This window comes from Mirounga angustirostris, unplaced genomic scaffold (assembly GCF_029215605.1).
Source record: "Mirounga angustirostris isolate CCGP_5_RB_7025 unplaced genomic scaffold, mMirAng1.0.hap1 SCAF_10, whole genome shotgun sequence".
NCBI classification, from domain to species: Eukaryota; Metazoa; Chordata; class Mammalia; order Carnivora; family Phocidae; genus Mirounga; species Mirounga angustirostris.
The window spans coordinates 52043669-52057827 of NW_026991718.1; the positions used below are offsets into that span (position 1 = coordinate 52043669).

The following is a 14159-nucleotide window of genomic DNA, read 5'->3' on the forward strand; positions in this document are numbered from 1 at the left end:
CTTGATGAGCCTGAAATGATGTTACACCAAAATGTGGATGGCACTTGTCTCCCAATGGTAGGACCTGTGGGATTTTTAGTTTTTCCTTTTCATTTGCCTGGAATTTCTATAATGAACACGAAAGTACTCCCACAGAGAGAAAACTACAGCTTTTTTTAAAAGATTTATTTAAAGATTTCATTTATTTATGTGACAGAGAGATACACAGCGAGAGAGGGGAATACAAGCAGGGAGAGTGGGAGAGAGAGAAGCAGGCTTCCCACTGAGCAGGGAGCCCGATGTGGGGCTCGATCCCCGGACCCTGGGATCATGACCTGAGCCAGAGGCAGACGCTTAACGACTGAGCCACCCAGGTGCCCCCTACAACTTATTTTTGTATCTCCGGATGTTAGAAGGATTCCAAGGATTCTCTTTTTGAATTAATTTTCAGGGTCAAGTTACTGACCACCCCTGAAAGAAATTAAAAGGATGCCTGAAAAAAAACAAAACTGCCTTTTCATTTCCTCCTCTCTCCCCTCTATCAAGCAAACAATCCTCTGTAAAGTCAACAGTCCCTGAATACACATCCTGTACCTGTCCGTGGCTGGCACCAGGTAGGGCGAGGCACTCCCCAACTTACCATGGCCGTGACTCTCTCTATACCAGGATCAGAGTTCAGTCACCCGAGCAGAAGTTCCTCTGTGAAAAAAGCAGAGGGGAAATTACTGTGATGAGAGATGTGTCATTAAAATCATTAATCAGGATAACTTGTAGTTTGCAGAAGTTAAACCATTAGGAAATAACACCCACTGTCATCGAAAGGCCAGCTACTGATTAGCCAAAGATACAAAGGCCGGGTTAGTAATTAAAGAGAAACTGCTCAAGCAAACAAGTTTATTACTCCAACAAAACACTTTCCGACCTGCTCTTCTGTCTGGAGATACACATTACAGAAGTGGTTCCTATTGTTTGTTAGGATGAAGTACATTACTTGTAGTCAAGGCAAACCGGATTCCGAACAGTAAGCTCTAGTGGAACAGAACAGGTGCCTCCTCGGAGAGAAAAGATAATGCAGCCGTGTTAGGGAAAAGCACGGCACTGCAGCCCACTCTGTGTGTGCGTTTGTCTGTGCGCGTGTGTGAGGACGGCCGGCAGCCAGCCCACATTAGACTTGTCATTTCCAGACGACCGTTTTCACTGCCACCATCTCGGGATGTGCAGGTGCTTCTTCCCTCAAAGCTGTAGCCTTACACACTCAGCTTTGTCCTCCGTTCTGTGCAGCAAGGATGCTCGATCATTGCACATGTACTCAGTCACTCAGAATGCAAGGAATGACTTGACTCTGGGCTAGGACTCTTGGTCTCATGATTGACAGGCAGGCCTCTGAGGGACAGGCCAACTGACTTCCTATTTCCATATCTGAGTCCTATGGAAAAGGCTGCTTTCCTAAGCATTTTGTTAGCTCCTTGATACTCAAAAGAATCATCCTGGAGCCAGAAGCATGGGCATCCCCTGGGAGCAGTCTCAGACCCCACCCACCCACCCCAGACCTACTGCTAGAGTCTGCATTTTAACAAGATTCCCCCAATATTTGCCTGCACAGTACTTTGAAAAGCACTGGCCTAGGCCACCTTACCAAGCAGCACTTTTCAATTATACCCCGAGAATTACTAAATCCTCTCCACTTTATTACCGATTGAGTCAATCTGCTCACATTCACTTCATCTTTCAGCTCTCCTGAGGCTCAGCTCCATTCTTCCTTGTCTCCCATCACTGCAGACTTGCCTTATAACCACTTAGGGAGCTCAATTCTTTCCTGAGGGGAATGCCAACTTGTTCTGGGGCACAGTCTGAGCAAAGGTGGGAATAAGCAGTGGCTTCGGGGACAATGAGGAGACGAGGCTGCTGGGGGCAGAGGGCTCATTCCAGGGAAGGCTCAGAGATAGGGCTGGAAAAGCAGGTAGGGAACTGACAGGCAAGGCTTTGTATGCCCAGCTGAGGAGTGTGGCTTGATACTGTAGGTAATGGGAAAACAGTGGAAAAGTTTTGGTTTTTGCAGAGAAATGATAGAACAAAAGACATGCTTCCTTCCACAAGACCCTATTCTACAGAACAGAAAGGAGAGACAGGGTCAGGAAGGCTTGAGCAAGCACTGAGGAACAGACAGGCAGAGGCAGAGACCTAGGTGGGGTGTGGTGCCTGGAATAGGATATACATAGGAAATATTTGGAAGGAATTCTTTACTGGATTTAGTAGCTCATGGACTGTATGGATTTATTTACTCAATCACCCAATATTCATAAAGTACCTCTATATTCCAGACACTGTTCTAGTCGACAGAGATAATACAGTGAGTAAGACAAAGAACATGACTTCAAAGAGTTTACAGTCTACCAGGAAAGGCAGACAACAAATAAACAAATAAATAAATAAGATGATTTCAGATATCAGTAAGATGAAAGTACAACAGGACAATGCTATTGAACACAGATCAGCAAACTACAGCTCATGGGCCAAATCCTGTTTTTTGAATGGCCTACAAGTTAAGAATGGTTTTTATATTTTCTTTTTTTTTTTAATTTTTTTTTTTAAAGATTTTATTTATTTGACAGAGAGAGACACAGCGAGAGCAGGAACACAAGCAGGGGGAGTGGGAGAGGGAGAAGCAGGCTTCCCGCAGAGCAGGGAGACCGATGCGGGGCTTGATCCCAGGACCCTGAGATCATGACCTGAGCCGAAGGCAGGCGCTTAACGACTGAGCCACCCAGGCGCCCCATGGTTTTTATATTTTCAATGGTTGGCAAAAAGTCAAAAGAATAATATTTTGTGACACATGAACGTTATATAAAATTCAAATCTCAGTGTTCATAAATAGACTCACTGGAGCTTGGTTATACCCGTTTGTTTACATATTATCTACAGCTGCTTTCATGCTACAACAGTAGAACTGAACGGCTGTGACGGACTATATGGCTCACAAAGCTGAAGATATTTTTTTTTTTTTAAAGATTTTATTTATTTATTCATGAGAGACAGAGAGAGAGACAGAGGCAGAGGGAGAAGCAGGCTCCCCGCGGAGCAGGGAGCCCGATGCGGGGCTCGATCCCAGGACCCTGGGATCATGACCTGAGCTGAAGGCAGACGCTTAACCGACTGAGCCACCCAGGTGTCCCAAAGCTGAAGATATTTAATATCTGGCCCTTCACAGACAAAATTTGCTGAATCCTGGGTTGGAAGATGATGTGATCAGGTCACTGGGAAGGGGCTAGCCTGGACAGGGTGGCAAGAAGACGTCTGAGCTAAGACCTGAATGGGGAGAGAGGCTAGCTATTCAGTGCTGGAGGAGAACTACTGAAGGCAGAAGGAACAGTTAATGCAAAGGCCCTGAGACAGCAATGAACTTACTGTGTTTGAGGAATGAACAACTGCATCATGAACAAGGGCCAGAGTGGCATGAATTGGGGTTGGAGTAGGGTCAAGACTATCTGTGGGAGCAGGAAGGGGTATTTCTTGTTTGTCCAGAATGTGCTAGGGGAAGCCAAGAGCAGGGCTCTTTGAGACTTAGCCATGACTTTGTCTGGAGGCCCTTTTCACATCATATGAATGATCAAAATGCGCCAATATCCCTCATTAAGTATAATTTATATGTGAGTTGGATTGAGTTTCTGCTAATTGGTAGACAATCTAGCAGACCCAGTTTAAGGAACAAGGGCCCTCCCTTTGTTTCTATATAGTTTTGGAATATGGTAATCCTCCCTTATCTGTGTTTTTGGGCAACGGCAATCCAGAAGCAGGTGATTCTCCTTCTGACATCAGGTCAATGGTAGCCTAATGCTACTTCACAACACCTACATCATTCACCTCACTTCATCTCATCACACAGACATTTTATCAGCTCATATCATCACAAGAAGAAGGGTAACTACAGGGGCGCCTGGGTGGCTCAGTCAGTTAAGCACCTGCCTTCGGCTCAGGTCATGATCCCAGGGTCCTGGGCTCCTTGCTCAGTGGGGAGCCTGCTTCTCCCTTTCCCTCTGCCCCTCCCCCCGTTTGTGCTCTCTCACTTGCTCTCTCTCAAGTAAATAAATAAAATCTTTAAAAAAAAAAGGGTAACCACAGTACAATAAGATATTTTGAGAGACGACATTCATATAACTTTTATTATATCATTAGAATTGTTTTATTTTATTAGTTCTTGTTGTTAATCTCTTACTCTGCCTAAGTTATAAATTAAACTTGATCATAGGCATGTATGTATAGAGAAAAACAGCATAAATAGGGTTCCATACTACCTACAGTTTCAGGCATCTGTTGGGGCTCTTGGAACATATACCCCATGGATAAGGGGGAGTTGCTGTAGATGACAACAAGGAGGCAGGGAAGAGAACCACGTCTTCCAAAAGCCAGCCTTTAACATAAATACTTCCAATCCTTTTGACCACATCAAGAAGTGGAAAAAAATGCTTGCACAAAACCTTCTGGAAATACTGAGAATCTTATTCAATGAGCTAGAAATAATTTACTAAAGGGAAAAAAATGTATCATACTTGAACACACGGTGCTTTTAGCCAATTATTTTGAAACTTGGACAGCACACAGCTTTAGTCCATTTACATAGAGACAGCTGTTGTATATTTGTTATTTACTAGCACCAAGCAAGTTTCTCAATAGATTATAGAAATGAAGGCAGGAAATGGTACCCCTTGATCAGATATCAGATAACACATGTAAAGTTGACCCACGCTCACGCTTACTGGCACAGTGTCTGGCACCTAGTAAGGTGTCAGGAACTCTCGGCAAGGATGGGTGGGGAGTGGAAAGGAGGGGAAGGAATCACTCGGACCACCCCCTGGAACAGAACTGTCACAGGAAGGCATTGGTGGTTCAGTGATAGAATTCTCGCCTCCCAGAATTGCCACAGGCCTCTTCTTAACTGCACAAAATGATCGGCTCCCAAAGAATGCCATGCCCTTCTTCTGGAAGCTCAACCTCTAAAAGTCCTCCCACATTCTCCTCCAGCCTGAAGAGCCAAGGATTCTTTATAGGAACCCTTCTCTGCCGCAGCTTCCTTGATCCATTCATTCTTTCTCTCTGAAGGCCAGCCTACAAGTCCATAAACCAAACAGTATCCCCAGGTTCATAATGACTCAGGCTTTGTGTGGGGGTTTCCAAAGCTTCTTGGCTGCTCACAGGTGGGGCAAAATAATTAGCAACTGTGCCTCAGTTTTAGGAAAAAGGCAAACCCACTCAGGTTTGGGCACGGCTCCAATGACCGTAAAAGCATCAAGGGCTCTTCAAGATGGGAAGATGAAGACGGAAGGGCCCATATGTGAGTGATGTCTAAAAAACTCTAAGGGTTATGCAGTCTGGAGTCGGGGTGGGGGGGGGGGGGACTGCAACTTCTTTATCATACCTGAACTCTACAACTAGGGCTCACAATAGGGCTCCTGAAAATGTTAAGACACGGTTTTAGAGCAAGAAAGAAAGCTGGGAACACAACATAAGAGACATATCCCAAGAGCAGTTACATAGGGAATACTGATAAATAAGTTCAACTTATTGCAGGAAAGATTACAAAAATTTGCACAAGTAATTAATGATGGCTTCATAAAAAAAATTAGATGTCGAGAACAGATCGATACTGTTTTCTGCTTAGGTGTACAAGAAGATCATTTTTTCACCGTCCCACAAACTGCCCTATTGTAACACTGCTAGAAATGACCTCAAGTAGAAAGTTCCTTATGTCCTTCGGGCAGCTACATGGAACAAGGAACTCGGACTTCATGTAATATTTCAGGAGGCCATACATGGAGGCGGCAGTGTGGTGGACTCCTCCTCACTCACCCAGAATTTGGAAAACAGGCAAATTAGATGGTTTCCTGCGCATCAGACTAGTAAAATCAGCAAACAACCATCAAAACAAAGATATGCAAATTCATTTATGAGAAAGAATGGCTCCTGACCTATGGCCAGTTTGCTGAAAGCATTAGCATATTTAAAGAAAGATGGTGTGTGAGCTCCACATAAAATCCTCAGAGAGGCTTACTTTGAAATAGTCATCAAAGCCCTGCCCTAAGGAAAGGGTGGCTTGGCCCTAGATCCAATGGTCCAGGATCAGATATTTCCCATGGCTGTGTCATCTATCTAATACCCTTTGTTCTGATTCCGTGATTGCCAAGCAACCCCTGGACTAGAGTTTGGCTTCCCACATGGACCTGTCTTCAGAGTACTGGAGCACAAGGATTTTTGTCTCAGTAACAATTACATTTTTTTTTTAAGGTCTTATTTATTTATTTGAGAGACAGAGCACAAGCAGGGGTGGGGAGAGGCAGACGGGGAGGGAGAAGCAGGCTCCTCGCGGAGCAGGGAGCCCGGGGCTCGATCCCAGGACCCCAGGATCATGACCTGAGCCAAAGGCAGACACTTAGCTGACTGAGCCACCCAGGCGCCCCACATATTTCTCAAGGTAATAAAGATATTATCAGCATGTGTGTGGTGAGCCTGTAAATATGAACCTGTCCCTGAGAGCTGAACCCCTTCCTGGTGTGCTAATGAATGCAATTTCTCTGGTCCTGCTGGATGTGGCACCATGTTGAATTCACCCCAGTACTGGATGCTCCCCTTGGAACCCCAACATAACTTGGTGGCCTCCATCCAGATTCATGACATTGACCCTGCTCCCAGGAGGGGCAACCGGAATGTTCATTAGGAAGAGATTTGCTGTCCTTGTGACACATTCTTACTGAGTCCCTCTCTTCCCTGGAAGATCACATGTGAGTGAGTCATTCACCATTTTTCTCTGGTACGCGGTTTCATTTTGCATCCCACGGGATGACAAATTTAAACTTCTAGCCTGTGGATTTGTGGAGGGTGTGCCGGGGCCCCGCCCAAGCACTTCAAAACTGTCTATGAAATAGGAAAATGAATGCAACCCAAACTCCTTGGAGCTTAGATCCTTCGAAAAGTAAAGGAAGTTTTGTTGCCGTGATGGGGTTTGAGTCTGGAGAAATAAGCATTTTCAAACATTTAATCAAAGGCCAAGTGTATAAGGCAAAGGAAGGCTGACAAATTTGGAAACCTGACTGCTAAGAATCTTAGGGAAGAATCTATTCCAGCCCTGCACCTGGCAAACAACTTATTGACAGTCTTTTGTCCAAATTTTAGCCACTTCTTCACAGCATGGTGGGGGACAATAATAATAATTTCAATCCATAAATAATTCTAAAACACGCGTTTCACATACAATTTAAAACATCCCCACTCCTCTGTCGTTTCCACATCATGCCAAAGTCTATTAAAGCCTTTTCTCTATGCCAAAGATTCCTTTGTCCAAAAGGCAGGGGGAAGGAGGGAAGGTACATTTTTTAAGTACTCCTCTACATTATCTTAATTGATCTATCCAATAACCTTTGGAGTCAGGACTACTACCTCCACTTTGCAAACCAGCTGGATGATCTAATAATGAAAGCTGGCTACGGTGAGTTCTCTATTACATTAAGAGATAAGATTAGAAAAATAAAAAGATAGCTGAGGTGGTCTAAATGCTTGCTGAGCAAGGGGCTGGGTCCTATACTCCCAGTTCAATGCTTGCCTTGCTAGATGTCTCTGTACTTCACATAATACCTCGGTTTCCCCAGGCACAAGCTTCGAGTAGGGCACAATCAAAGCATATTCTGATAAGCTTTGTAAATGTGTAGCTACCCTTCCTTGTTTCTCTGCATTCTGTATTCAGCTTGCACAGAATAGTGCTTCGGGTTTTCCTGAGTGTTATCTGAGCAACTCCCAGTACCACGTGTGGACTGAAGACTTGTGGCATTCTCACCGGCTGGTCTTTTGTTGGTAGCAGTGCTTTGTTTTGTTTTGTTTAATTCTTAATTGCAAACAAACTGGATTCCCCTCCTCTCAGGACAGTGACCATAGAAACAAGAAGTTGATGTACTGGTAATGCTGATTATTGCTCACAATCATGGGACTGATAGGATAGTTTCACTGATGTTTCATGCACATTTGTTCATTCATTCATTCAACAAACATGATCGGAATGCCTGCCCCATGCCAGGCACCATTTTAAGTGCTAAAAAGCATACCGTAAGGGCAGCTGGGTGACTCAGTCGGTTAAGCAACTGCCTTCAGCTCAGGTCATGATCCCAGGGTTCTGGTACGAGCCCAGCATCGGGCTCCCTGCTCAGCGGGGAGCCTGCTTCTCCCTCTCCCTCTGCCCTTCCCCCTGCTTGTGCTCTCTCTCTTTCTCTCTGTCAAATAAATAAATCTTTAAAAAAATTTTTTAAAAAAGCATACCTTAATTCCCACCTATATACCCTTCATGCAGAGAATATCCCCTATGCTCTGTTCAAGAGTACTCTATCATTTAAAAAAGAAATCTTGGGGATGCCTGGGTGGCTCAGTTGGTTAAGAGTCTGCCTTTGGCTCAGGTCATGATTCCAGGGTGCTGGGATCAAGTCCAGCATCGGGCTCCTTGCTCAGCGGGGAGTCTGCTTCTCCCTCTGCCTGCCGCTCCCCCTACTTGGGCTCTTTCCCTAACAAATAAAAGCTTTAAAAAAAAAAAAGAAAGAAAAAATCTTGGAGGCTGCTAGAGATAACTCCATTGAACTTGCTTCCCATTGCAAGGACCCTCTACCAAACCTTCCTGAATGGTCACCTCCAGCCTTTAGTCATCCTCCCTCTGGTCATGGGGCTCATCCTCCCTCTGGTGATGGGGCTCATCCTCCATGGGGTAGGCTCAGCATCAGGAGAGCTAGCCTTGTATTCCTTGCTCTGTGCACTGGAGCTAGAGAGACTTTATTTGTAGGTAAATATTCATTGACCACTTAGTTGTATCAAGTGCCCAAGTGCTTTTATCTATATGGTATCATTTTGCCCTCTCACTGTCTAGTGATAACATAAGTTTAGAGGGGCGCCTGGGTGGCTCAGTCATTAAGCATCTGCCTTCGGCTCAGGTCATGGTCCCAGGGTCCTGGGATCGAGTCCCACATTGGGCTCCCTGCTCAGCAGGAAGCCTGCTTCTCGCTCTCCCACTCCCCCTGCTTGTGTTCCTGCTCTCGCTGTCTCTCTCTCTGTCAAATAAATAAATAAATAAATCTTTAAAAAAAACATAAGTTTAGAAAAGTTAGGCATAGTGCCCAAGGTCACTGCAGTAGTAGGCGGTAGGAGCTGTTTCTTCACGGTCTGACTCTGTAGACCTTTATATCATACAGGCCAAATGCACACACGTGGCCACGTGCATACAGGCAGGCGACAATGCTAGGAGCTCTTAGAGTAATAATGGAATAAATATTGTAAACTGTCACATTTTTGCTGAGCTAGATGCATTCTTGTTCTTCCTATCTTTAACGAGCTGGGTGCAAAACAAAATCAAACAAAACCACGACCAAACTATTCCTCTCCCAGGCTTATCTGGCAGCAAGTGGCTATACTTTGGCAGACAGCCTCCAATCAAAAGTGTCGAATACAAGACTGTTGGCTCTCTGAAGGGAAAGCACATTTCGTTTTTCTTTTTTTAAGATGTATTTATTTATTTGAGAGAGAGAGAGAGCACGAGTCAGCGAGTAGGGGGTGGGGTGGAGGGAGAGAATCTTTCAAGCAGACTCCCCATCAGCAGGGAGCCCCACACGGGGCCCCATGGGGGGCCATCGGGGCCAATCCCACCACCCATGAGATCACAACCTGAGCCGAAACCAAGAGCTGGATGCCCAACTGACTGAGCCACCCAGGCACCCCATGAAGAAAAAGCACATTTCCAACCCACATGCCCCTACCCTGGTTCAGCCATCCAGCCTCTCTGGTGCAAAACAATGTAACACAGCTCCGTGATAACGTTTTTTGGAGCAGACACGGTCAGAGTAGTGCCTTCCCCAGGGAGAGACACAAGGATTCCATCCAAGCACATTCTGTGCCCATCTTCCCCACCCCCCATATCAAGATCCAGCATCCTGAGCTGAGTATGGTGTGTGTGTGGGGGGGGGGGGGGTCATGGCTGATCCAACCATAATACAAAAGTGCCCACGAAGTGCAGCCTGCCTCAGAGACTGACTGATGCATCATGCTCTTGGGGTAGTCTGAATCGAGTATCAAAGGAGGTTAGAAATAATGACCCCATTTGGTTATATGTATCATACTGCCAGCAATATTAAGACTACCCAGGGTATACCAGTAGGGGGAGAAAGAAGGAATGCCAGAAATAGCTCGTCTGGCTCATGCTATGAACCAAAAACATTACGGGCTTTCATTCAAAGCCTAAGATGGGTTTGGCACAGCTGTGACATGTTTTCTCAAGCCCTAGATGGCAGTTACTTATGCTCTGTGCTATGGCAGTGATGTTCTAGACTTAGAAGAAGTATTCTTTTTATCTTCCAGAGTTGCTTCTCCCCTGTGTCAGATCAAAATGTCCAGCAAAGCACAGGTGAGAGAGTAATTCCAAGGTTGAGATATAAGTGCCCCAAGAAAGCAGGAGTAGAAATGGGGGGGGGGGGGAACACTTGCTCCAGAAAGAGCTCATTTCTGCCAGTGTAGGGCCATCAGGGTAGAGAAGACCTCAGAGATGCCCAGCCCACCCCTTCATTTTGCAGATGGAATGCCCGTCTACAGGGAAGTGGTGGGTCTGCCCTGTGGGTCATATGCATGGTAATAATGCATTGGGTTCTCTCCCCTGACCTGAGGTATGGCAGATGCTGGTATCCCACGAGGATGGGAGAATCCATGCCATCCTTCTGACGAGAAACAGCAACAGGAAGGTCCAAGCCTGAGTGTGGTGCAGCCAACCTCATGGTCTAGTTGCTAATTTCACATGATGGTGGGAACTCCTCCCTCAGAGACCATGTCATCCTTCCTCTATAACAACGAGGCTAGAGCCTGGAGCCCAACCAACTTGGGTTTATAACTCTCCTATATACACTTGTAGCTGTATGATTTGGGGCAAGTTATTGTTTCTCTGTACTTCAGTCTCCTCATTGGTAACATGGAATTAGTAACAAAATTACGTTATAGGGTTGTTGCAAAGATTAAACCAGTTATTGCATCATACAAAGTACTTAGAATAGTGCACACATCATGTACTCAACAAATGTTAACTATTCTTTTTATTACTATTCTCTCCAGGTAACCTTTGTCTGCCACATCTACATATTCTAGCATTACCTGTTCAGTGAGCTGTTTAAGGCGTGGGTTACCAACTCCACCTGTATTAAAAACTAATCTGTGGAGTACAGAGTTCAGGCTTTCACATCTACCACCAACACGTGAAACCGGACTTCCCATATGGTGTTTTTGGTCACCAAGTCTGTGTGTGTCTGTATTCTGACAAGATCACTGTCCTCACACTACGAGGTATTTACCCCAAAGATACAAATGTAGTGATCCGAAGGGGTACATGCACCCCAATGTTTATAGCAGCAATGTCCACAATAGCCAAACTATGGAAAGAGCCAAGATGTCCATCGACAGATGAATGGATAAAGAAGATGTGATACACACACACACACACACACACACAATGGAATATTACTCAGCCATCAAAAAGAATGAAATCTTGCCACCTGCAATGATGTAGATGGAACTAGAGGGTATAACACTAAGCAAAATAAGTCAGACAGTGAAAGACAATTATCATATGATCCCACTCATATGTGGAATTTAAGAAACAAAACAGAGGATCATAGGGGAAGAGAGAAAAAAATAAAAGACAAAATCAGAGAGGGAGACAAACCGTAAGAGACTCTTAATCATAGGAAACAAACTGAGGGTTGCTGGAGGGGAGGGGGATGGGGGATGGGATAACTAGATGATGTACATTAAGGAGGGCACATGATGTAATGAGCACTGGGTGTTATATAAGACTGATGAATCACTGAACTCTACCTCTGAAACCAACAATACACTATATGTTAATTAATTGAATTTTAATTAATTCATTTTTAAAAAGATCATTGTCCTCACAGCTGTCTGAATGCTAAGACAGCACCTTCCCTGGACTCTGCTCACAGGATTTCCATCCTGGGCCCCCACTTTCCAAGGACTGGAGGTAGTGATGAGGCAGAGGATACTAACTGTAGAGGAGCATGAGAGAGGTAACTTTAGGTGGTGCTAGAGATGTTCCTTAGCTTGATTCTTGATTGGGGTAGTAGTACCCAATTATATGCATTCGTCAAAACTTATTCAAACTTACTCAACTCCCCTCACACCCATTAGGATGGCTCCTATAAACACACACACACACACACACGCACACACAGAAAATAACAGGTGTCGGGGAAGATGTAGAGAAAGTAGAACACTTGAGTACTGCTGGTAGGAATGTAAAATGGTAGAGCCACTACGAAAATCAGTAGGTCAGTTCCTCAAAAAAATATAAATTGGATAATTACTATATGATCCAGCAATTCCACTTCTGGCTATATATTCTAGGCATATACACTTCTGGATACATATATATTCTTTCAAAAGAACTGAAAGCCAGGACTTGGAGAGATATTTGTATACCCATGTTCAGGACAGTATTATTCACAACCAAAAGGTGGAACCATGTACAACCCATGTGTCAATTGACGGATGGATAAAGAAGATCTGGTACATACATGCATAAAATGGAATATTATTCAGCCTTAAAGAGTAAGGCGTGTTGATGTGTGCCACAACATGGATGAACCCTGAGGACACTGTGCTAAGTGAAAAAGTCACAAATACTGTATAATTCCTCTCAGAGAAGTCAAATTCATAAGACAGAAAGTGGAATAGCAGTGCCGGGGGTAGAAGGGAGAAAGAATAATTTAGCACGTACAGAGCTTCAGTTTTACAAAATGGAAAGAGTTCTGTGGATTAGATGGTGGTGATGGTTGCAAAACACTGTAAATGTGCTTAAGGGTACTCAACTAGACACTAAAAAATGGCTAAGATGGTAAATTTTATCCTAGGTGTATTTTACCACAATTTTTTAGAATAGTTTTTTTTTTTTAAATGTGAACTCCATAAAAAAAAAAAAAAGCACCAAACTAACAACGTAAGATCTGTGCATTTTATTGTATGTAAATTATACCTCAATAAAATAATACACATCTATACAGCTTAAGAGGTCAAGGTCTCAGCTTTGTAGGTTGGTAATGGCCTCTTAGGGGAAGCACGTTGCTATTATCCTTCATTGAGCAATACCTACTTTTAAGGCAAAACCCAACTCAGTGAACCCCAAATTCCATATAGCTTTTGCACAGCATCATGGGTAAAATGATTGTTAAACTCCTCAGGTTTAACAATTATTTAAAGAGAAAATCTGTCTCTCATGGTTAGGCTTTGCCACAGGTTACATCATGTTTACTGACCCATTTTCGGAGTTATTTTAGAATCAGAGGCCCTTAAGGAGATGTGAAAGGTCACTTTATTCCATGTTCCTTCTTCAGAAATACCGTAAGTAAACTATTCCAGACAAGTGAGAATCTAATGCAGAAACTCCAAGTAACTGATTACAAGCTACTGCACTGATCTCCAGATCTAGTTTGTTCAGCATCATGTTTTCACGTGTCCATCTGCACTTGGGTCACCCCAGCCTCTCCTTATGAATCACAAACTACATTCTGCCATGTCCCAAGACCCAGATTCTAAGGTCTTGACATCTTCTCTTGTGTCAGCAAGCATGAGTCTTAGGGATAAAGCAAGAGAAGCACCTCATCAGAACCCTGAATCTAGCATCTAGTCTTTCTCCTCTATACCTTCCCAGAGAAAGTAAAATCCACTCCATCTTTCTTTACAAAATCCTTGTCATGCAGGAAGGGAACAGACAGCCTGGATCTGAATGAGAAACTGGAGCACAGGAAGGAAGGGATCTGCAGTGAGTCGGCGAGAAACCAAACATGTGGCCAGGCTCCCTGTTGTCCAGCTAGTTTTATTTACCTGTAGGTAGAAAAACACGTATTATGCAGCCCAGTCCTTTCCTTATCAACACCACCACTTTTTTTTTTAAGGTTTATTTATTTATTTGGGGGGGGGAGGGGCAGAGAGAGAGGGAGAGAGAATCTCAAGTACACTCCCTGCTAAGCGTGGAGCCTGACACTGCCCCGATCCCAGGACCCTGAGATCATGACCTGAGCTGAAATCAAGAGCCAGCTGCTTAACTGACTGAGCCACCCAGGCGCCCCTCAACACCACCACTTCTATTTGTCCAGGAGGGAAGAAAA

General features: G+C 44.3%; 1 protein-coding gene across 1 annotated transcript in view; it reads right to left on the reverse strand.

Moving 5' to 3' along the window:
• ANXA4 (annexin A4) overlaps nucleotides 1-14159 on the reverse strand; it is a 67674-nt gene that overhangs the window by 38818 nt on the left and 14697 nt on the right. The window contains exon 2 of the mRNA XM_045884855.3: nucleotides 620-678. Coding sequence (XP_045740811.1) covers nucleotides 620-622 — 3 coding nt within the window. The 5' untranslated portion in view covers nucleotides 623-678. The remainder of the gene's footprint in view (nucleotides 1-619; nucleotides 679-14159) is intronic.